Consider the following 23367-nt stretch of genomic DNA (forward strand, 5'->3'; position numbering starts at 1 on the left):
GTGCAGTAGGTCATGATTCTAGCACTACTGTATTTATACTGTTCAATATTCAGTGTTGTTGCATATGCAAAAGTAATTAGAGCATCTAAAAATACATGTTCGTTTTCCCCCAAAAGAATGCTTTCCATGACACTATTTCTGGAAGGCTTCTTAAATGCAGTTGGTTGCAAAGTTATCAGTAGTATATTGAGTTCTGTAAGCTCATCGTTCCACTTCTGACACATGTTCTTTTTACAGAAAGGGGAATAAAAATATGGTATTTACACTTTTTAAGAGACTGTTTTAATTTATTTGTATTGCCATAAGGTTGTTTTATGTTCTATCACAGACGTATAAATCTTTGCAGAATTACTGTGTAACCTTGTTGTCAGTGAGAAGGAACTAGCAAAGCCCCAAAGCCGCAGTAGTAAGGCAATAATGGAGAACTCACCATAATTACATTATTTTCCTTCATATGTTCAGCCAGCAATGTCTACAAGTTGTGAATTTTTCATTTTATTTTCAAATTCAAGGCTTCTTTTTAAATTTAATGATAAAAGAGATGAAAGACAAATGTGAATTGAAATCAATTGATATTTCAGACTTGAAAAACTTACTGTTTTATACAACATTACTTCTATTTGCTTGCTTCTTATTTGGGCTTTGCTAAGAAATATTTATTTCTTTTATCTCTTTATTTACATACTGAAAAAAATTCAACACATGGAAGCACAGCTAAAGTAATCTGAGTGTGAACAGGGCTGGATTTGATTTTCTCTGTCTCACTGATGAATTAATTCAAAAAATACCTGTTCTAACATTGCCCAGCAATATATGTACGAAGAAAAAATGAAGTAATGAAGTATTGGTTAAAGAAATGGCAGAGAAAGTAAAATGGAAAGTTCAGGGGGTTATTTTTAAATTAAATAGTTTATGAAAAGATGTTTTACAGATATTTTACAGAAAGAAAACGCTCTAGGTAGCACAGTATTGCTGTTCAATTTCTGATTAAAATATTTTAACTTTCATATGGAATGGTAATTAATGTTTACACTTAGTCGTAATGACAATATAAAAATGTCTGAGTTAATTTCTTTGCTATATGTCTGAATTGTTTATATTGGGTCTGAACATTATCTGAATTTAGACAGATATTTCCAAACTATGCGGCTCTTGCCTTTGGAATAAGGGGTACTGTTATGAACGAGGTACACCCCCCAAAATCTGGGGAAGCTCTTGCTCTATGTTTCTTTCCCCTGGGAGGCAATTAAGACCCAGTTAATCACCAGCTTTTAGCAAAAAACAAAGCTCCGTTTGATTGGTGAAATGTCTGGATCATTTATCTGACTGGAGGTCACCTGATCTAATGCCTCACCTCTCCTTGGAGCAGGGCTGACTTTTGAAGGTAGATACAGGAATGCACTGGAAATGCCTCTGGCATTATAAATTTGAGCCTGAACTGCGTGACTGGACCTTGGGAGCCTCCTGTTATCTTCTCAGGCAGGCGATGGTTGTTTTAATAGCATCCTCCAGCAGAATTAGAGCCACCTATGATACCACTGCTGTCTAAAATTTCCAGTGTGCCGTCTCATGTTTGCACACAAAGATTTTGTGTAAAAAGGTGAGGCCTCTGGTTAAAAGTCTGACAGTTACTCATGTGTGACTCCCTCATGCAGTTCCACGCAAGCTCTGATATAAGCACAGACATGCTGCTATGTTACTTACCTCTGGTTTAAAACACTAGATCAACCTGGATATTTTACATTCATTCGTTTTGGGTTTTTTGTGTTTTTTTTTTTTAATTCACAGTGCCAGGATTTCCCTACCCGGCTGCAACTGCAGCGGCTGCTTACAGAGGTGCACATCTAAGAGGCCGAGGGCGCACGGTATACAACACGTTCCGTGCAGCAGCACCCCCCCCTCCGATTCCAGCCTACGGCGGGTAAGATCAGCCTCTTTTACCTGTTAGCATGAACCTCCCAAGGCTGGAAACTCCGTGCGGCTGCGGTGCATGTGGGTGGTGCCTCGCCGCAGAAGCCGGCATGGTGTGTAACCAGTCCCCAGGCTGGAAGTGGTGCACCTTGCACGGAGGGTTGAAAAATGACTGTAATTTGTACTGCCATGGTTGGTGGCCTTAAGCACTTCAGATGTCACATATTGTTATGTAAATGCTCTTAGAAACTGAATGCTTGGGAACAGAGAAACTGTTTCAGCTAAAGATATATATTTGATGATTGCAAACATCTGGTTATTAAGGAGGTTGGATCAAGTTACCTTCTTTTTCTTCAAATCATCCACTGAGCGTTGTCTCTGGTCCTGAAGGCTTAGTCATGTTTGGTTGGGTTGGGGTTTTTTATTATTTTATTGCTGTTTGTTTAGTTTTTCTAGTTGATGTTTTTACTGTGATAGAAATCTGGGGTGCTTCTCTCAGGGCCGTGTATTTTCAGTACACTTACTTAAATAATACCTTAAGATTTCACTGTCAGTGACCTACATTTACTAAAACCAAGAAGTAAACTAAGGAACAAAGGATGAAAAATCATGGTAATAATTTCTAGAAACTCAATAATTTTCTGTTACTTCAGAAGATTTTTTTAAGGTATGTTTTTGAGGGAAGGAAGGAAGAAACAAATTCTCCTGTAGTTCTGTAAATGGTGACATGGGTTTTATAAGCTGCATATGGTCTTTAAAAGCCCAAACATTGTCAAAAGATTTTGATATTAAGATTTTGGGAAGTCTGGAAGATTTGAGAACTTTCCAGATCCCAGGCCGGAATAGTATTTTGTAATAAAACCTGGAGTTAGATATGCCACTGTCTCTCTGTAAAGCAACCAGATCTTTGTGAGGAAGGGTCAGGAAGGGTTTGCAAAGCCTTTGAGTGAAGGTGACCTCTCTCTGTCCCCCAAAACCCTGCCGGGCAGCTCGCCTGCACCTGCAGTGGGCACCCCCAGTAAGGCAGCACAGGACCCTGTCCTCCTCCCTTACCATAGGAGTTGGGTGCCCTTCACTAGTTCCCTCAGTTTCTCCTGAAGCCTTTGTTGTGTTAAGCCAAAAGACATGTCTTTCTCTAGACAGGGTTGCTAATCCAAGCAGTCAGCCATTGAACTAAATTTCCAGGGATATTTGAGACAGGCACTTTGATGACTCCTTGACATTGGGCAGTGATCACTGTTTAATAAACAGAGAAATAAGATGTTCCAAAAATGGATAGAAAAACAATGACACAGAATCGGGTTATTTTCTAAAAGTGTCTTCTGTTTTGGAAGTGTCTTTTGTAGTTTAATAAGCAAAATAAAATTAATACTAAAATTAAATTAATACTAATTTAATAAGCAAAAGAGTCTCGCCACTGCTGAGGAAGGGCACCATGATTTTTGAAGGTTGCCTGAGTGACCCTTGGACAAGGATGGTGTCCCACCAAGGTTATTCTACTGTTGCCCAGACTTCCATTTAGGGTTAGTCCAGGTGTTTGTAGATGGCAACAACGGGGACAAGTTTAGAGTGCCCTACAGGAGCTGCTTTCAATCTGAGCATCTCAGCTACAAGATGGATACTGCATATAAAGAAAGTGGATTCTTCCCATCTCTACTTAGCTTTAAAAGAAGTTCTTAAGTTGAACATAGAGTGCAATATGTAGCGAGATAACAACATGGGTTGCTACCAGTTTCCTGATGTGATGAACATAATACCTTAGTTTAATACAAAGTCATAAAGTTATATAAGAAAATACATACCAGCTGTGTGTGATACAGTTTTTGAATTGGACAATGCTGTTGTTGTTAGTATATGCAAAATGAGTAAATACTTCCAGACCAGTAAGTAACTTAAACTTGCTTTAATTTAAGGGGCCACATTGGGTGCTCTGTGTGTGTGTATATATGCGTGTTATATAAATTTTTATAGTTTAGTTAGTACAGTGACTCAGCAGGAAGAATTAAACTTCCAAGTGTAATACATATATATATATTCAAGTAATTGTACTGCTTACTTTCAGCATCTTTAGGTAGTAAGTTAGGTGTATAAGCGTTGTGAGCTGCTGTTGTAAGTTAACGCAGAAGTTTTGCACTGCACTCAGGTTCAGCCGTGTTTTGGAACTGGGTTCCAAGAGGGCAGCTCAGCACTCTTACCTTCTTCTGCAGGATGTTTTCACAGTTAGGTTGGACCGATCTCACCTATTACCTTCATGACACATCCCTAAAGCTGATCTCAGAGGGAGCCATGCATTGCATCATTAAGTGTCATCTTCTAATTGTTCCAATGGCTTCTGGCTGGCTGAGATTAACTCTTGGTAATCTCAGGCTCACCTCGCCAGTCAGCCATGCTTTCTAACATCGTCTGACTCTGCAGAAGTTTTCAATTAATAAGCTTTGTCTTAATTTAGTTAGGTCTTAGTTCAGATATTAGTGAGGTTTAATTTTCTCCATCCACCTATGCTTTATTATAATGCACTGCTTTCCGATGCAAAACCCCCACATTTCTAACTTTTGCAATGCATGGATCAGTGCAGAGATAATACATACATCTGTTGCACTGATCCACAGTTGGATTAATAAAGCTTTATTCTAAAATAATTTCTTTGGCCTAGTGTATTAGATCTTGTGCTGGTAACTTCACTGGTACAATAGTATAACTTGTAATTTCCTTGAAATGCTTTGTTCTGTGCTCACCCGATATGTACTCTGAGCTATCAAAGAAGCAAAATGGAATTTTAATCAGAAAAAATCCTTAATCAATGAAAATAAATTATAAGAATGTGGTTTTCAAGTCACAATGGGAGTAGGAGTCAGGGAAAATTACATAGATAATAAAGAGATCACAGGGAATGAATAAACTTACAGAAGGAAGCAAACAACTTGGAATATCATTTGTTGATAAGAAAAATGGAAAAAGCTTTGAATGCTATTTTGCAATTCCTTTAGTGGCAATTTCTCATTTCTTACTCAAGGGAGGAGCCCAGCCTTACAGCTGAGAAAACAGTTTAATACTATAATACTTTAAATCATTTAAAAAACCAGAAAAAAGACATTTATTTTGTATAATGACAGATATAATTTTAATTATGAATGTACGTTAAATTCCAGCAATGTTTAGTTAGAAAAATATTACTTTTATTTTTAAAAAAGAACATACAAGTAAGTGTAAAGTTGATGTTTGAAATTACTGTTTTAAATTTCTTTTATTTCATTAACCTTAGAGAGCTTATTACTGAACTATAATACTTGATGTGAAATAATCTTCAGACTTGTTTATATTACAAAGTTTTGGAACGGAAACCAAATAATTTTGCTTTACATTTTGAAATCAGCTGTACAGCTAAGAACATGCTGCTTACTAGTGTTGATCTCAGCAGCACCGTCTCAGGACTCCCTGCTCCCTAACAGACGCCTTCTTCCTCTTCATCTCCCTTGAATCTGTAGTGCTGCTTATTCACTGGTGTCCTTTTTGATACTATGAGCTTTCCTTAGAAGCTGTTTATCAGCAAAGTTAAGAAATGGCAACGAGTCCTGGGCTATAAGAAAATCTGGATGGTCTTGTGGTCATTAGGCAAAATAAGTTAGTGTGGTGCATACGGAAAGCTGTCTTCTGCTGTGCCTGGCAGCTGCTAGGAAACAGCAAGCATGCCACACCTGGCTAGCTCTGAGGAAAATTGTTGATCATAACCATATTTAAGGCCATTGTTTTCTTATAAATCAAAGAACAGCACACATGCTTTAAAATACCTCATTTAAAAATGAAATCTGTTTTCGTGAGATATGTAGCGCTAATAATTAACAGATCCTTTACTTGCGAGTGAGGCATTTCACTAATTCTTTGTGATAGCATCTTGTTCATTAGCTCATGGAAAATACTTCATTTCTAGCATCTGTGGCATCATTTCTAGTGCCTTGAAACATTAAATTGTGGAGCTCACTCATAACTTCATATGTGTAATTCATTTACGTACCATAAAAACCTACTGAAACTGAAACAAGGGAGTGAAGTTTGCGTGAGACAACTGAATGCTGAAATTTAGAGTTTGGAGATCTCCATTGCATGGGGGGCCTCACATCAACACTGCGCTGCGGCAGAGAGTCAAGAGGTGGTTGTGCTGTGTATGGCATGAGTGCACGGCAATCAGAGCCCGTCCATGGGGGAGAATGTAGTGCTGGAGCTATGGGATACTGCCTCCTGGTCTCGGGGGGCTCTCCAGGAACTTCACAGCAAGACTGGTGGCTTGGTTGAGGAGCAAGGTAGTTACTATTTTAAGCAGACTAAATTCCTTTCATACCTCCTTTCTTGGGACAGCTGCCCTGTGGAATGATTCAGGTTTGCTGCTGCTTTCAACTTTCCTGTGGGCTTCTTTTTGGGTGCTACATAGCATTTTGAATAAAATAATTTTAAAACTATTTAAAAAAAAAAAAAAAAAAAAGGATAACAATGTAAAAAGTAACGTTTTCATGACTTGACCTCTGTCTTTCTAGAATTATCTATTTTATTGACAAAGTGCCTACTAATGGTGTAAGAAATGTCCTAATAACGCAGAAGCTCCCAGCAAAGGTACTCTTATGACAGATTTCTGGATGCAGTGACCAGTACAGAACATTGCCAAAAGAAAGGGGAAAGAAGCAGGTTTTGTTCTCATTGGCAAACTACTGAAAACAGGTGATCCGATTTTGATACCTGTAATTCCTTGTGAACTGTGCAGCAGCGAGTACCTCAGCATTCTTGAAAACTATTTGCCACATAGTAAAGCATCATGAATATGATGCTCCATCTTTATATCACTATCAAGAAAAGCCAGTGTACTGGTAGTACAGCAGATAGTAGTAGTAGATAGTAATATTAGTAAAACTAATGAGGAGTCCTTCTATTCCAGCATCATTTGCGTCAAGTTCTTCACAAGTCTATTCTGTGATAACTTTATCTTCACATTTTCCCTCTGCTCCTTTGAGTTCTGAGGAAGCAAACAGAATTAGCTTTCAGTCTGCATCTCCACTTCTGGTGTCTTTCCTGAGAAGGCATATCAATATGGTTTTTTTCTGTTGGAAAGTAGTAATATTGAAAAAAAAATAATAAACAACTAGCACCCAATCCCAAATAAAATTGTGAAGCTGGGGGTGGGGTGGTGTGGGGGGAGGAGTGGAGGAGAAGTAACAAAGACTATTTAGAAACTGTTTCCCTTTGTTAAAACAAATGTTTTAGTGTGACATTCTAACTGATTCAAAATGAAAGAGAAGAAGCTGTATTTTCCAACACCTTATTCTGAATTCAGGAAAGAAGGTTAATTAATATAAGCTACTACATCTGCTACATTGGTTATGGTTTTTTCAGTCCATTTGTTTGGGCTCACAGAAACTTCCTCTTCCTTTGGACTCTGTGCATTGTATATATGTGCAGTTTTTAGAACAAAAAAATGTGTTTTGCCAGCAAGTAGTGATTTATGTCTTCCAGCTTTGCTCTCTGCAGCAGTGCCTTCATTTAATTTCCCAAAGCGGATAATATAACTTGTTCATGGCAGAAAACATTAAAACCAGAAAAACAAGAACCTGGAATTAGAGAATATTCTAAAAAGTTGAAACAGCCTCATGCAAGACTGTCAATTCTATATTTACAACAATGAAAACTCTGTAATTCTTAGAGTGCTGTAAGGTGTTACTTTAATTCTCAGTCTTTTCCTTGGTTTATTTTAAATAAAGTTGTAGTTGCATCTCTACTGTTACTTGTTTCATGAAGGCTTCATATAAATGTGATTTCCAAGACCAAAAATGGGAAAATATGTGTAGGAGGGTGAAGGCGACCCTACCAGCAATCAGAAAACAGAACTTTTGTCCCTCGGGTGCTTTTTCTTAGTTGTGATGGAGGGAAATAGGGAACTATAACCATGATTCCTATTGGAATGAATGAAATCATGATTGTAATGCCCATTTGTTACACTGAATCAATCACTCCATGCACTTAATCTCCCTTAGGTTATTTATGTTAACTTGTGCAGATTATTTGTATGGCTGAGGGCCATATATATACTCAGCTGCTATGAAGTTACTGAACTAATGTTTGTGCAGTCGAGAACTGTCTTCTTATGTCATTGATAGATTATTCAACCCAATCCTTTTGAAATATGAGGATAGAAAAATTAAAATGAAGACAGATGTAGTCCTCCCAGGATATTATAAAGGTGGAATCTAAGCTAGTAAAGAGTTTATCTTTAATATAGTTAGAAAAATTATTGTAAGTCGCAGACTAAAATAAAGCAGCTAAAATCATGCAAAGCAGATGTTGGTGAGAAAACAGTTTCATCTTTTACAGAAAAATAATTTCAGGAAATGATTGCCACATACAATGTTATTTAGATGCACATTTTCTTATTAAATCATGATTTTTCTCTTCTCTGAGTTTTCCTTAGCACAATAAAACCATGAAATATAACTGAATAAATCCCCTAAATTTGTTGTTCTTATTTTAATCGCTCCAGGTAGTGTATTAACATATCACCCATTCCTGGGTGAAGTAATTCAGATTTCAGTAGCATGGCTATTTCCAGACTCTGTGTTGGTTTACGGGGAACTCAAGATTTATCTGTGTGCCAAGACAATTTTTCGAAAATAAAGTGTAGAAGGAGCTGTGGTGAGATGGGTCCCTGTGTGATGCGTTCAGTCTCTTGCCATGCTTGAGACTTATCATCTGTTTTCTGCCTACAGCTTCAGAGGGAGAAAAGGGGATGATAAGCCATGCAAATTACCCTTTGGAGAATTATATACTGAAGGAAAGAAAAGCAGAAGAGCAAAATATGGTGTTTTACAAGTTGCCCTTCTGATGAACAGTGTGGTTAGAAAATACATTTGACTCCACTGGTTGGAGTCAATCACAGGAGTTATAAATGACAAGGACAGTGAATAGAGAAAATATTAGCTGAAAAGTCTGTGAAAGTGTGAATAATTACTTTTCCTCAACTTCAAAAGAAGCAGGAAGTTTTATATTTAATAGCACTATCATACTACAAGACCATATGGAGGAAATAAGATACGATCAGCTGATACCTTTTCATAGTGCCTGTCCTGCTTGGGAGCGCTAGGCTCATTTGCTGATTCTGCCACTTCATTTTAATACGAAACATGTTTAATGACGGAGTCATGCGCTGATGTCTCATTTTAGTGTCGAGTACTTCCTTCAGTACATTATTGATCAAGTGGTTGCATATTTAGCATTCCAGATCAGTTTCTGCCTGTACGTGGCTGAGCATTGTATGTAAGAGGAAGGTGCAGGTGAGTGGTGGTGCCCACCCGGGGTGACAGCCAGGCCAGAACCATCAGCCCTGCTTCGTCTTCTGACATCACTGTAGAGCCACAGGTCACCAACAAGAGGTCCCCTTTCTGACAATTACTCTCTCAAAGCTTTGTTTTCTGCATAGCAATGTTTAACAACAGTGGCAAGTAGTGTGTTTTAATACACTGCAGTGGGCTGACCTTGGCTGGCTGCCCAACCCTCACCCAGCTGCCCTCTTATTCCTCCTCCTCAAGAATACAGCGGGAGGAAGAATGATCAAAAAGCTCTTCAGTTGAGATTAAGACAGGGAGATAGCTTACCAGTTAACATTGTGGGTGAAACAGGCTGGACTTGAAAATTAATTTATTTGTTGCCTATTAAAATGCAGTTGGATGACTAGAAACAAAGACGGAGCCTAAAGCACCTTCCCCTGCTCCCTACCCCTTCTTCCCAGGCTCAACTTCACTCCTTCATTCCCAGCTCCTCCACCTCTTCCCAGCGGGAGTGGTGCAGGGTATGAGGAACCGAGGGTTGTGGTTGCAGGGCCTCCATCTTTAGTGAACTTTGTATATCATCTCGTAAAACGCCCTCCATGTTGTTCATGATTGTGTACTTCTACCTCCCGGTCATGTGGAACATTTTATTTCTTACATGCAAATGGGTATAAGAAAAACATGTAATGTTTTAGAATAATCTGAATAGCAAAGCCAAACCAAATTACAGTACAATGTATTCACAGCAAGCTCTCTGAAAGCTACCAGTGTACACCAGGTTTGGCATATTTTGCTCTGCAGACATAATAAATAGAAAAATACAAAAGTAAAGGTCTGACCTTACTGTTGCAAATGGCAGACACTCTGATTTAAGTGGAGCTGAATTTTCACACATTATCATTCCATAGCGAACTTTTGTTATCAGTGTGGTTTCCATGCATGTAGTCATACTTAGTTTTTCTCAACTGATTCTGACTTAGACACATACCAGCTCAGCCCTGTGGGTTTTGGTCATTGACCTCAATAGTCATGTTATACTTCTGACATGAAAATTGTAGTTGGAATTGCAAAACATCTTAGGCTGGCAACTTGGTAATAACTATTACCCAGATAATAGTGTTCTAAATTGAAAATATTGTGGTAAAAAACCCTGTTGTGTCGTCTCATATTTAACTCTTGATTCTGGTATTGGAAATACTCATTTTAAGTTGCAGAACTGCCAAATGAATGTAAAATTCCAGGATGTAGGTAATGTGTGTAGTTGGTAGGCTGCCGTTGTATACTTCCAGTTTTCTTTTGTGTAATCATTTAAACCATCTTTGTCATACTGTGTCATTTAGAATCTAGGTTTTTAGAATTAGGTTTAGAATCTAAAATTTGAGCTATTTACACTGATGATTTGTCTTAGCTGAAATGCAGCAGTCTGCATTTAAACGGCACCTGCAGTTTATTGCAGGCAAACTTTAAACAGCAATATAAAAATACTATATCTTTTTCAGATGAGAAGTAGTAGTGTATTCAACCAAAACTGCAGGGGAGCTCAGAACCATTGGCATGTTTGCAAAAGTTGTGAAATGATAAAGTGAGGAAGGTTAATACTTTTTTTTTTTCTTTTTATAAGAATAACACCATGGCATTCTTAGCAGACCTGTTGTCACTATTGGACATGTGTATCAAGCCAACAGTGCAGTACCTAAGTGCCTATGAATACTCTCATCTCTGTGTACATTTAGGTATGGAGGTTTGACCCAATGGGTAGAATACCACCAGTATAATTATTTCACACATTCCTCTCACCATACAAACTTATGCTGTGTATTGTTTTCCATCTAAGTAATGACAACTACTGCTTTGTTTCAGAGGATTGATGTAATTGCAGGACAAGAAAGTAGTAATTCAATAGATAGCATTTTGTTAATGTATTGAAACTGATTGTAGGATTGGCCCACTGGAAAATTATATAGAAAAAAATTGCTGCCAATATGCGGTTTCTTAAAAAAAAAAAAAAAAAAAAAAAAAAAAAAAGAACAAAAACAAAACCAAAAACAAAACAAACCACACACACACCCTGCCCCGCAACCTTATCAAAAGTATTTTGCAATCCTGCCATGCTTTGCCTAGGCGTTTGGCATACTTTGTAAGATGTTGTATTCAGTACAGATTGACTTCTGATAATTACTGCCAACCTCCTTAACCAATGTGAAGAGTGCCTTCCTTCCCCCCTCCCTCTGTTCTTGTGACAAGACTAACCTCAGCTGTGCAGGGGTTGGTGGCATTTGCATGTGGAAATGCACTAATATGGATGTTTTTCTTTGTGTGTGCATCCTTGCAGTGTTGTATACCAGGATGGATTTTATGGTGCAGACATTTATGTAAGTATTCATTGATGTGCATGCTGTCCTTGTACATTACCAGAGTCATTCTTTTTACAAGTTTGCTGCCTAGCTTGACTCTGTTTTGTCTATTTACCATCCCTTGCCTGTCAGAAAGAATTGAGAAGAATATCTCTCACATTGGAAGACCTTTCTGTTCATTACATCTATCATTGTTCAGTGGAGCTGAATTAACTCTTCAATCAAATGCTGAATGAATGCAAAAAGATGTGAAAAATGTGTGTGCGTGTATGGATGGGCGTCTCCCTTCAAAATGGAAGTTCAAAGAAAAAATGAAAACAAAGCAGAAACATTCTTCTGCAAATCCCCAAAAGCTAATTTTTAAAAATTAAGGCAAGCTGAGTCTTATTAATACCTGAAATATGAAAATACTTTATGGAGAGATAATAGATTTCCCAAATCCAGGCAACACTGGGTGTATGTAAGTGTGACGGTGATAGCAGAGCTTAGTTACATAGACAATACGTAGTCATATCTTAAATTACTGTAATTGGTGTAGACTTCCATCTGTTCTTTTAAAATTCACATATTTAAGTTTAAATGAAATGGGTAGAGACTGCTCATGACATAAGAAGTGGTTATATTTAAGTTTTATAGTCCTGGATCCATCATTACCTACTGTACCTCATTCCTTTAAATAATATTTTTTTCAGTTTCTTACCAATATTGAGGTTTTTACTTTGAATGTATACATCAAGGCTACTTATGTCTGAGTATGCAGGAGGCTTCAGGTGGTTGAGGCTGATTTTCATTCTTTTAAAATAAGGAATTCTTATACCCTATGTGTAGATGTAAAATATTTCACTGAAACTCCAGTAATCCTTCACATTTGTTATTATTTCAATAAAGCAATCTGGTTATAAGTTATAGTTTCATCTTTATTTCACCAGGCAACTTTCTCTGGCCTGCTTGTACTTCTGTTGTACTGTCTCTGTTAACGTACAAAGAGACAGATGAGTTGAAATTGGTATGAATATTAAAAATTCAATAGGTAGTGCTAGAAAACATTCCTTGTATTCATTATCAGCAATCTTTTAGAACTATTTCCAAGGAAAGAGACTTTTTCCTGTAAATTTTATCTAAAGAAGGAAAACAATTTGAATTTATGGAAGAAGTAGGTTTTGTTTTTCTGAAGGAGGTAGAAAGAGGATGACACTTATCTGAAAATTCATTTGTGTAGATTAAAAGGTATCTCTAAAATAAATCGGCATGGGATAAAGTTCTCTCCCTATGTACTTATGTACCTAGTGATGTTATCAGTCCCATATTGTTTGCAACACATGAGAATCACCTGTTTGCCAAAGGCTTACTCAAGCGTAGTGTGCTGCTCTAATCTCACCTAAACACACGGCTGCTGGATTTTTGAGCAATGTAGGATGCATGGTACATTGTGGAATTTCTTCAAGTGTGGTTTCCAATTTTCATATTTCTTCAAACTGTCAAAAGAATGTGACATCCATTTTGCTCAGTTTACCAACCCGAAAATCTGAAAGGCAACGAGACATCTTCCTTAGGGTTGCTTGATGTGATAGTGTAGGTGAGAACTAAATGTTAATGTAACAGTTCGTAGTTTTGGAACCCTCTGCTGCTGAAAACCAGGAATATCTCTTTCGGTGATTGACAATATTCTTTTTAGGTGGCCTCACATCCTCTCACAGACTTTGAAAATTTTGTTTCCAAATTAAAAGTTATTTCAATGAAGAAGATAACAAATAAATTATTAATTTCTAGTGTATCCTCAGTTTTGTTGTCTGGAACAGTCACATGCATTAGAAGATAGAATAACTATACTGGTGAATTGGTTTTCACTCAGTTGCAGCCTTGTGTTTCTGATTACATTTCTTAGTTCTTTTAATGCAGCAGAATGTTTACCTTTACAGTAGTGAAGAGAATTAAAACACTTTTCTGGAAATTTGTTTATTTTTTTTTTTTTAATGTACAAAGCTTCTTATTTTATAATTCTTTTTTCTTCACATTTGTCCTTTCTTGCGTCTAAAACATTTTGCAGGGGAGGGACAGAGAGAGAGAGAAAACTGGCATGAATCAAAAGAAACCTTACCATTCACAGTATATTAGTTCTTAGTGTATTAGTTTGCAACGGACCAAGTTATTTATTAAATCCCAATTTATTATGACATAGTTCTACTCAGCTTTTCATTTTACATGCAGAGCTGAAGCTTTGCGAAAGAACAGATGTTTAGTGAAAAAAAAAGGAGAAAAAAAAATAAACAATATAGGTTTTAATAGCAGATTGGAAAGGAATCTTAAAAAGACCTCAGAAAGCAAACCTAAAGGTATACAGTGCTGAAAAGCCAGACCAAAAGTATGCATTAACACGTATATCAAAGTGGGTTTCATTCTGAAGTGATTACAGTGAGTACCAACAGTAATATGGACCGTTTTAATATTTTCATAATTAGCTATCAATATAACCTTTGATAGCTAGATTTTTTTAGACATGAAGGAGGAAAGACACAAAGCGAAAAAAGATAAAGTTGGGTAAAAACAGCGGAATGAACCAAGAGCAGCAAATAGCCAGAGTTGCTGAAGAGAAGAGCATAGGAATATAAAAATCAGTGGAAAGTAGTCTAAAATGAAAAATCAACATCCATGAGTTGATGTAATATAATACATTCTATATTTCATATAGTTCTATATGGAATGGAATAATGCTTCTGAAATAGCTGAGCTATTGAATTCCTTTTTAAATGTGCCTTTGAGTAGGAAAAATAAAGGCGATGATTAGGAAGAAAGGAAGACCTTTTAAAATTAAGTATTGATTCGCTAAGAGAAAAAGTCATTAAAGGAGAATTAAGGTTGCCTGCCAGCAAATATAGAAGTTCCTAGATGAAGATTGACACCTGTGAAAATAAGAAAATAGTCTCCACAAAACGAAGCAAAAATAGTAACAGACGCAGAAATATGCAGTTAGAATAATAGCGTTACACTATTGCTCTGCTTTATCTTAAATCTGTTATTTTTTTTTACCATTGTCATAAAGAATATTTTTAGAACGTGTCAGTCTTCAATCCACACCTAAATTGTGGGAAGGCAATGAAATACGAGTAACTTCCAAACTCTGTCATCACCAGCTTCGGATGTCCCTGGGTAATACGGTTCAGCCCTGCGCATTAGCCAGGCTTACTGCTCACAGCACAATTGTCTCACCTGCTATCAGGATTCTGGACCTGTGGTGCTGCAGCTGATGAGAGTCCTCGACAGTGTATGAGTACATAGGGTTAAGATTTGTTTTCTGAGCTGTCCGTCAAGAATAAGGCATACTTTTGTGATCAGGGGTATGGAACTAGATCATCAATAGCTAGTGTCATCACCTTTAGCTCAAAGGTAGGGTAGTATTGAAGGTGGAGCATGTATGTATTTCCCAAGGAAAAAGCAGACACAGTTATCTAAGAACCATTCCTATGCTACGTAGAAGTCCCTCAATGCAATCAAATACCCAGAAGGTGCTGCTCCAACGTGAAAAGCAAGGATATGCAGTGAGCACTGAAGTCTTTCTTTTAAGTGTTAAAGATTTCTGTGTTTTGTAAATGGAAGGCTGTGCTGTGTCCTGTGAGTCCCAGAAATAGAACAAGAAGTGGAGAAATTATTTTTCCAAGGGCAAGAGAGTCCCTAGGGAGCAGTGGGTTGTTCCTTCTGGTGCTGTGTGTGCTGGAACACGTTGCCTTTTTCAAAAGTTTTGAAATCTGGTGCTAAAATGTCTTATTTGTGATATACATTCAAGAAAATGCTAGGTCAGTCCTTTGTGATTGTATTTGGTTGGAATTAATACGGGTGGTGTCAGTTTGAATACGTTACCAAGAGCTCTGAGGCAACAGATTTCTCTGGGGGTACAACACAGAAACAACGGCTTTCGCACAGGCCTTTCCAGAAGCTGAGCCAGCACAAAGAGGTGGTGGATTTATTTATTTATTTTATTTTTTAATTCTCACAGTCAAAGTTTTACTCTGTGAGCTGAACAAAAATTTTTTAAACCTCAGTATCACATAAGAGATACTACTGCTTTCTGTGTTCTGCAGGGGCTCGGGTATAATTAATGCCATTTTAAATCTCACTCCTCTATTTGTAGCTAATCTGGCAGTTATAATTCTCAGTGATAGAGAAGGTTTTGAACTTTGACTAATTTGGGTTCACAAAAAACTTTGAGATCCTTGAGTGAAAGGAAGTAAAAATTGAGGAAAAATAATTCTCAGCATTCACTTAGAATATTAAATATGTTAGAAATGGGAAAAAACTACCAAAAAAACCCCCACCCTGTCATTTAGATTAAATTAGTTTATCTGTATCTACAACAGATGCTGTCAGTACTTTTGAGATCAAGATAAAAAAAAAAGTAATTTAGGTATTTTAGGAAGAGTTTCACACAGGTATATATGTTTTGTAATCTATAGATGTGCATTTGTATAACTTTTTTGGGGAAATTATTTTTACTACAGATGGACTGTTTAAAAATTCAGATGCATTTGATTTTCTGTTCATTTCCATTTTATCCTATCTAAAATTTCTGTGATTTCTTTCTAAAATTGATTAATATTTCTCTGTAACAATTGGCCACTGATCTTTGACATATCCCACTGCTCTTCTTCAATTTGCCTGAGCCACGGAGATGTATAAAACATTGAAAGGAAAATTGTAATTAATGGCTCTGGGGAATTTGTCTGAATTCCTTCCTTTAAATCTTTCTTTCCAGCCTTCATTCCTGACTCATTCAAATCGTTACATTTCTGTTTCTTTATAGAGCAGTATTGCAAGAGCCTGTGTATGGCAATAAGTTACCACAGGTATGACATACTGACTGATAGGAAAAATTCATTAAGCCGGATGTAGACTCTTATAAAATCATACTAATTCTCCGATAATTATGTGAGAAAATGGATTCTGTGTGTATGAATGATAGGAATAGTCCACCAATTGCATTTTATTTTCCTGATTCTATCACAAAATCACAGATATTCTTCATATCCCAGGAAATACAACAGTTACTGTTGTAAGTGTCCTGTTTGGTGTTTTATGCCAGTGAGATATATCTCTGTATTTGGACTGCAAGTGTTTTGACCCTGTACTTAATTTTTTAAGACAACTGAAGCTGCTGTAACATTGTGTTATTGTTGTTTTGGAAGTAGCAAATATGCAAGCACAGATAAGGCAGTAGATGGTTTTTCAGTATTTTAGCTGAATTTTCAAAATAATAATTTAAAGCATAAAACTCAGGCACTTTCTGTTTAAGTGTATGGAGCGAGGAGGGAAAAAGCATTCCTAACATATTTCTAAAACATAGGAAGTTAAATTTGTTATTTATTATTATGTAATTATGTAATTATGTAAAATAACTTTTAAAGTATTTTATTTTGCAATATAGTTTAAGGCATGAAGATAAATATTTAATGTGTTATTAGAGATGTATATGTAGTGAATATTACTAGTGTATTCTTCACCTAAGATATCAGCCACATTCAAAATTAGAGACAAATTGTAAGGTAGAACTTGTCACAGAAGTTTAGAGTTCAGGGGTTTGAGTCAAATTCCCAACACAAAGTGCATCTTCAAGTATTTTGTCGCTGCAGTGATAAATTGTCTGAAGTGATTGAAGTAAACCAGTAAGAAAACAGTACCATGCCAAAACTGTAGAACACAAACCCATCAATTCATTTGCTTAAGAACGTTTTTATGTGTAACTATATGATAGCTCATGTTAAAAATATGAAATCATGACATGGACTGGTAGGGAGTTATGATTTTCCTGATAACCAAATGCGTCCTACATTTCGGTTCTTTGGAGAATTCAGGCAAATTAACTTAGATTCCTTTTGATCTTTATTGGTTTAGACTCAGTCTTTCCAGGACTCTGACAAATGTCATCCTGATTTTTGAATCCAGAGCATCTTAATAAAGTTCAGAGTTGAGCTTTGTTGTTCAGCAGCAATTCTTTGATGAAAGCAGATCAAAATATAAGCATAAAATAAATGTAACCCTTATATTTAAGGAGCAAGAAAGGGTCCGTCTTCACAGTCTGACTAATTTTTAGTGATAGTTAAATAAAGGAAAGGAAAGGAATCCTCACAGAGCCTCCCGTCTGCAGCTAAGAGCAGCCAGTATGTGAACAGCCTGTCTCATTTTTGTTTGATGAAGAACACGGGATCGTTGATACCTCTCACGATGTCCTGCTCTGTGTTCTGTACCGCAGTGGGAGTTGCGTGCTTAGCTGGACTGGAGTGAAGTGGCTCTCACATGGGAGGCAGGGCGCTTAGCAGTGGGCTACAGAACAAGCGCAGGAGTCACACCCGTAGCAAACAGAATCATGTCGTACTGCAGAGTGACTTGCAGTCTGCCACCCCTTTTCAGGACTGGATCGTGAAAACAAGTTAAATATCTTCTTTATACTTTTGCCATTTGTACTTCTGCTTATCAGCACTCAGGGAAAAATGGGGAAAGAAAAAAATAAAAAGACAAAAAGGTGCTATGTTTAGCATTCAAAAGCTGGGAGGTGAGGACAGACACATTTGTATAATGTCTCACCTTGCTCCTTGCAGCACAAGCCAGACCAAGTGCACAGCTCGCGTTATTATCCCTCAGCCTCACTGTTTACTGGCTCCGTTTGCACTTGGTGACATTATTTGACATCTGATTGCCTGTATGCACATACCTGCAAGCAATATCTGCCTATTATACATTTTTGACAGTAATAGCCTTCTATTGGTTTATAAAAATCAAATGATCTGAAATGAGAAAGTATTTCATCTTGATGCTTCTGTGCTTGCACAGAGGAGCAGCTTGCTGCAGAAGAGCAAGGATATACAGTATCATGAAAGCACATGCCTTATTCCAGGGGTTGTGTGACACAATTGCTGCTGGCAGGGAGCTGACCGGGAGCGGGGAGGTAAATGTAATATTCTCTGTGTGAGCACTTGAAAAAATCAGGAAGAATGTTCCTCAAGTAAGTTGACAATTCAAAGCCTGGAGTTTCTAATGAGCTGTCAGTATATGTAAAACATCTGTTTATTCTTAGTGTGATGCGGCGTTATCAGCCGAATGATTGATTTCCAAACCCAACCTGCTTTAAATCTTCAGACCAACAAAGGTTTACACACGTTAGGGATGAAAGCGATTCTGCCAAGGAAAGTAGTAGAGAGGGAAATAGCCTGTAAAGTATTTGAAATTGCTTTTCTGAAAAGACTGAATTTTTATTTGTAAAATCAAAATAAAACCCCACAAAAGTTCCTGCAGTAAAAACCTACTACTGTTACAGTAAAGGCTGTCAAGTCGTAGCCTGTTCTTCATTCTTCAGCATAATATCTTGTGTGAAGTCAGCCTTCAAAAAAAAAAAAAAAAAAAAAAAAAATAGGGGGGGGGGGGGGAAATCGATTTATTAAAGCAAACAGTTTAGGAAAAATGTGAATTTTATTCCGAGCTGAGTGATCTCATACTTTCTTATTCAAATCGTTTTTAAGGTAGGGGAAGGTGGCAAAGGAAATACAGAAGTCCCCTGTCCCAGAGGATAATGGGATGGTGAATTCTAATTGGGACGTAAATCGCGTTTGTGTTATCTGTGGAGACTGGCCTGTGTTTGTTAATTGGCATGCTGAGATCATTTTGAAATGGTTGATATAACGCCGTGGTCCATTGACCAGGAAACGCTGCTGGTTTCACAGTTTGATAATCAATGCATCACTGCACACAATTCCTTTCAAATGTGTGTTTGTTTGTCCTGTTTGCTTAATTGAACAGCTGGAATTACTGTTACATACAACTGAATGTTAATTCATGGAAGAAGAGAATTTTGCTGCTTCATTATAATTTTATGTATAAATTGGAAACCTATGTAACATTAAGTGTTTACTGAGAGCACAAATTCATAGGTTTAATCAACCAGACATGCTAAATCATGTTTTGTACGAAAATGAATTGATTATTAGCTGAGTTTTTCTTTTAGGTTTGGTATTGCTTTATTAATATGCGTACATGTCATTCTTAAGAACAATTGCTACTTGAAAACTTCTGGAAAAATAGAGTATTGTGTTACAAAAAAATCCCATTGATGAATGCAGTTCATTGCTTTCTCCCGATCTTGGGACAAATCTTAACAAGTACAAGTTGTGGTGATAGATTTTGCTTAATGATTCACTGAATTACATTTTTAACCCCTTAACCGAACTTACAGCATGACAACACTCTTTTCAGTTGCTGCTAAATTTTGTATAATGTGATTTAAGGTGCTGTGGCAATCCAGTTAGAGCATGAGTTTGTGTTTCAGGGTGGTTATGCTGCCTACCGGTACGCCCAGCCTGCCACTGCCACTGCAGCTGCCTACAGTGACAGGTAAGACCTCATTTACTGCTAATAAATATTTGGCCAGTGGAAGTTGAAGATGATTCTATAAATTTGCCTTGTTGAAGTCTCATAACTGTCTTGTTGCTCTGCAGATAATTGTGATCTCAAAAGCAGGCTGTTTTATTATAATCCATGAATAGCCATAAATTGAGAGATTTTAGGCCTTAATTGAGAATCAGGCATGAGATGTGCGCATTCCCAAGCTGTAGATCATCCAGTTAATGTCTGTGACCCTTGTACAATGTAGATAAATATATGTACGGCTTCATGATGGTCTGCTGCTAAAGATCATTATTCGTCTTAGGAGTATTATTTGAGTTGATTTAGAACCTGAACCTATTGAGTGCCCTCAATTCTCATTGACATTGTTTTAGTCGGTGGAAATTGAGAATGAACTGTGTCTAAGCTGTCTAAGCTTGAACTATCCAAGGCAAAACAATATTTTTTTCCCATTTGCTTCCTTTCCAGACATTTGATTTTTTGAAATACCGAAGAAAAAAAGATCAGTGATTTTTCTTTTGCTCTGTATTTTTATCTGCAAAATGTAAACTACATTCAGTAGAAATAATGCCAGGAATAAAAGATTATTAAAATCTGCATAAGAGAAACATGCAAAGACTTAACATCTATAAACTAAAAGCGATGTCACATAAATTAATTTGTCATCTTGTATGATGAAGATTGGGACCCCATTGAAGTCAATGTCTAAATTGCTGTTGACTTCAGTAGGAATAGGTGTTTGTCAAATTGCATCAAATCAAGCCTTTGCAGTGTGTGGATGTGATTTTGTAATGAAAAGAAAGAATATTCTATGTTTTTCTTCATAAACTTGCCCTTAACAAGATCTATGCTCTCTTTAATACTTTTCAAGTACTTGAAGAGTGTACAGTCGTACAGGGAGGGTGTATATGGGGAAGGACAGATCCCTGCATATATTTTGCTTCACAATAGCAGCGAGAAGTAAGGTCACGTTTCTCAATTTCTGATACAAGAAAATTTTCGCTTGGAATCGTGGAGAAAATTTCTTACGTCTTGAATATGTATAGAAAAATTTCTTCAGATGCTAAATTAGACATTGTTTTAAATGTTTCTGTTTCATAACAAAATCAACAGATAAAGTTCAGTGAACTATTTCTTAGATCAAAGTGCTGTTCATGGATTCTGTATTTTTAGAACAAAGTACCATGGTATGAATGTTACAATGCTATGCATGCATATTTGCCTTTCAAATGCTTATTCTGGGTAATGATGAAATATTTTTTTTAAAGTTATGTAAATAAAATAATTTGCATGTATGGCTGAGGCATGCTGTGTCAGACAGGTAAGCAAGTTAATTTCTATTAATTTTGGGTCAGTAATATCAAGTAGGTATGTGCTGTATGCACTTTTTTGGGGATGTACTATTTCTACTTAGGGTAACCTACAAAGATGAAGTGCTACTCAGTAGTTTCATTTCATTTCCACAAAGGTGTGTTAGCATGTCACAGCTCTACTATTTCTCTGTGAGCTTATAACACAATTCCTGCTTCTAAAAGCTTACTAAACTGAAAGGACAAAATTGTAACTAACCTCCTGTGGTTAGTCATTTTTTGCCAGATATCATCCAGGTGTCCCTGGACCATTCCATAGGGTGTTTATTCCTCTGAAGAAATGAATTTCTGAAAACCTATATGTTTCATAGAGAAACTGAACAATATCAAGATGACTCTTAAATGCTTTAGCTATGAATTAATGTACCTTCTCATAAACCAAATCAAATGCTGTAAGATAAAACATCAGTTGGTCACATGTTCTGCTAAGGGTAGAGAGTCAAGTAAGTTATGCTGACAAAAAAAGGAAAGGATTTGTCAAAGAAAATAGTGTTCTTAAATGCTATAAAGGGAGCTTGAGATGGTATTACTAGCAATGCAGTTGTTACAACCCTTAATTCTCTTTTGGAAAAAATGTCTGATTTTCAGATACACTTTGTTTATAATTAGAATTGTAATAACCCGTCTTTGCTTGCATAATTTTAAATATCATATATGAATTCTCTCTCTTTTGGATTTTTTTTTTAATTTAGCTTCTCTTTTTAAAATGTTGTTAACCCTCACCTTTGAGCTGCTTCCCCCAAATGAATATGGTTTCTTGTCTTAATTACGAATATTGTAACTGAATTTCTTTATGGGAGAATCCTAAAACTAGCATAGAGGACAAAACAAATAACAGTCTGCTCAAACATTTCTTTGCATATGGGAAACTATGTGCAAACATGGATACCTCTGATTACTCACAACTACAGTTTGCTTAATTTGATTAACTTTTCATTCATTTTTAATTAATTCAATTCAGCAGATTTCATGAATTCCTAATATTGAAAGTGCTGAAATACAGTTCAGTACAACTACTTGCATCTTTTCTTCTCAATGTAATAATCGTCCACTGTCCTCTGACAATATTGAGGATTCCATATCTCCTTATACGCTACTGTTATTTAGTGTTGATTTGAGCCCCTATTTAATTTAATTACACATTAGATATATTTACTATTCATGTATAAACGACGCCTAGAAAAATGAAGTGAGGACCAATGAGTATGTATTATTGAAGCAGTGATGTATCATGGAATTACTACTTCATATTAGTTTAAAAAATAATTTTTAAAAAGGTTTATTGTTTTGATCACAACTCATGTACATGATGAATGGCAGCGTTCCATATTTGACAAGCTTCTTAAGTCAGGAGATGGAAAGAGGAAATCTTTAGATTGGAGACATGTTTTGGTAAATTAAAAATAAAGGTTAACAGAAAGATTTGGGACTCCAGAATCAATACACCAAGTCAATGGATAATGATCACTGTAAGAGAGCTCAATTGTGAAGAAATGCGATGGTATCCTTGTTTGTCACAGCTGGAAATATTGCTGGAAGTAGGCAAAGAACAGATATATAGGGGAGAATCAGGTAGCAAGGAAATCTCATGAAACAAAACAATGCAACCCCCTAAGTATGTGTTGAGAGAAATCATGTACTAAACCCACTTTTACAATGGAGGTAGACCTTGCAGATTTGTCCAGACATTTCTTAGGATTGTAAAACAAAAACAACAAAGCAAACAAAAAGGTACATATTGTTTTATTCATGAAGCAATATAATCACTGAATAAACCTTCAAAAATTTAGAATTGTTTTTTTCTACTGTGATCTGTCATCATACTAAATTGCACTTAAAGATTTGAAGTTCTTTGCAGAAGTGAGTCAAAAAAATCAAGGTTAACTTTCCAACATTTAAAGTATTTCTGATAAATTTTCCAGTTCTCATAATTGATAAAAGGGGGCCTACTGCTCTATGTATGTTCTTCACCATTCTGGAACTTTGCCTGCCAAACTATTTAAACTTAGAGTGTTTGGAAAAAAATAATTATAGGGATGTGCA

General features: G+C 36.5%; 1 protein-coding gene across 35 annotated transcripts in view; it reads left to right on the forward strand.

The window, feature by feature from the left end:
- RBFOX1 (RNA binding fox-1 homolog 1) overlaps positions 1-23367 on the forward strand; it is a 1334594-nt gene that overhangs the window by 1277838 nt on the left and 33389 nt on the right. For 31 of the 35 annotated variants that reach the window (XM_080382970.1, XM_080382948.1, XM_080382979.1 and 28 more), the window contains 3 exons: positions 1789-1921; positions 11548-11587; positions 19878-19942. In XM_080382970.1, coding sequence (XP_080239096.1) covers positions 1789-1921; positions 11548-11587; positions 19878-19942 — 238 coding nt within the window. The remainder of the gene's footprint in view (positions 1-1788; positions 1922-11547; positions 11588-19877; positions 19943-23367) is intronic. The other 4 variants (XM_080382981.1, XM_080382949.1, XM_080382950.1 and 1 more) reach the window with 1 other exon arrangement.

Source organism: Falco punctatus (genome assembly GCF_963210335.1).
Source record: "Falco punctatus genome assembly, chromosome: 4".
Lineage (NCBI taxonomy): Eukaryota > Metazoa > Chordata > Aves > Falconiformes > Falconidae > Falco > Falco punctatus.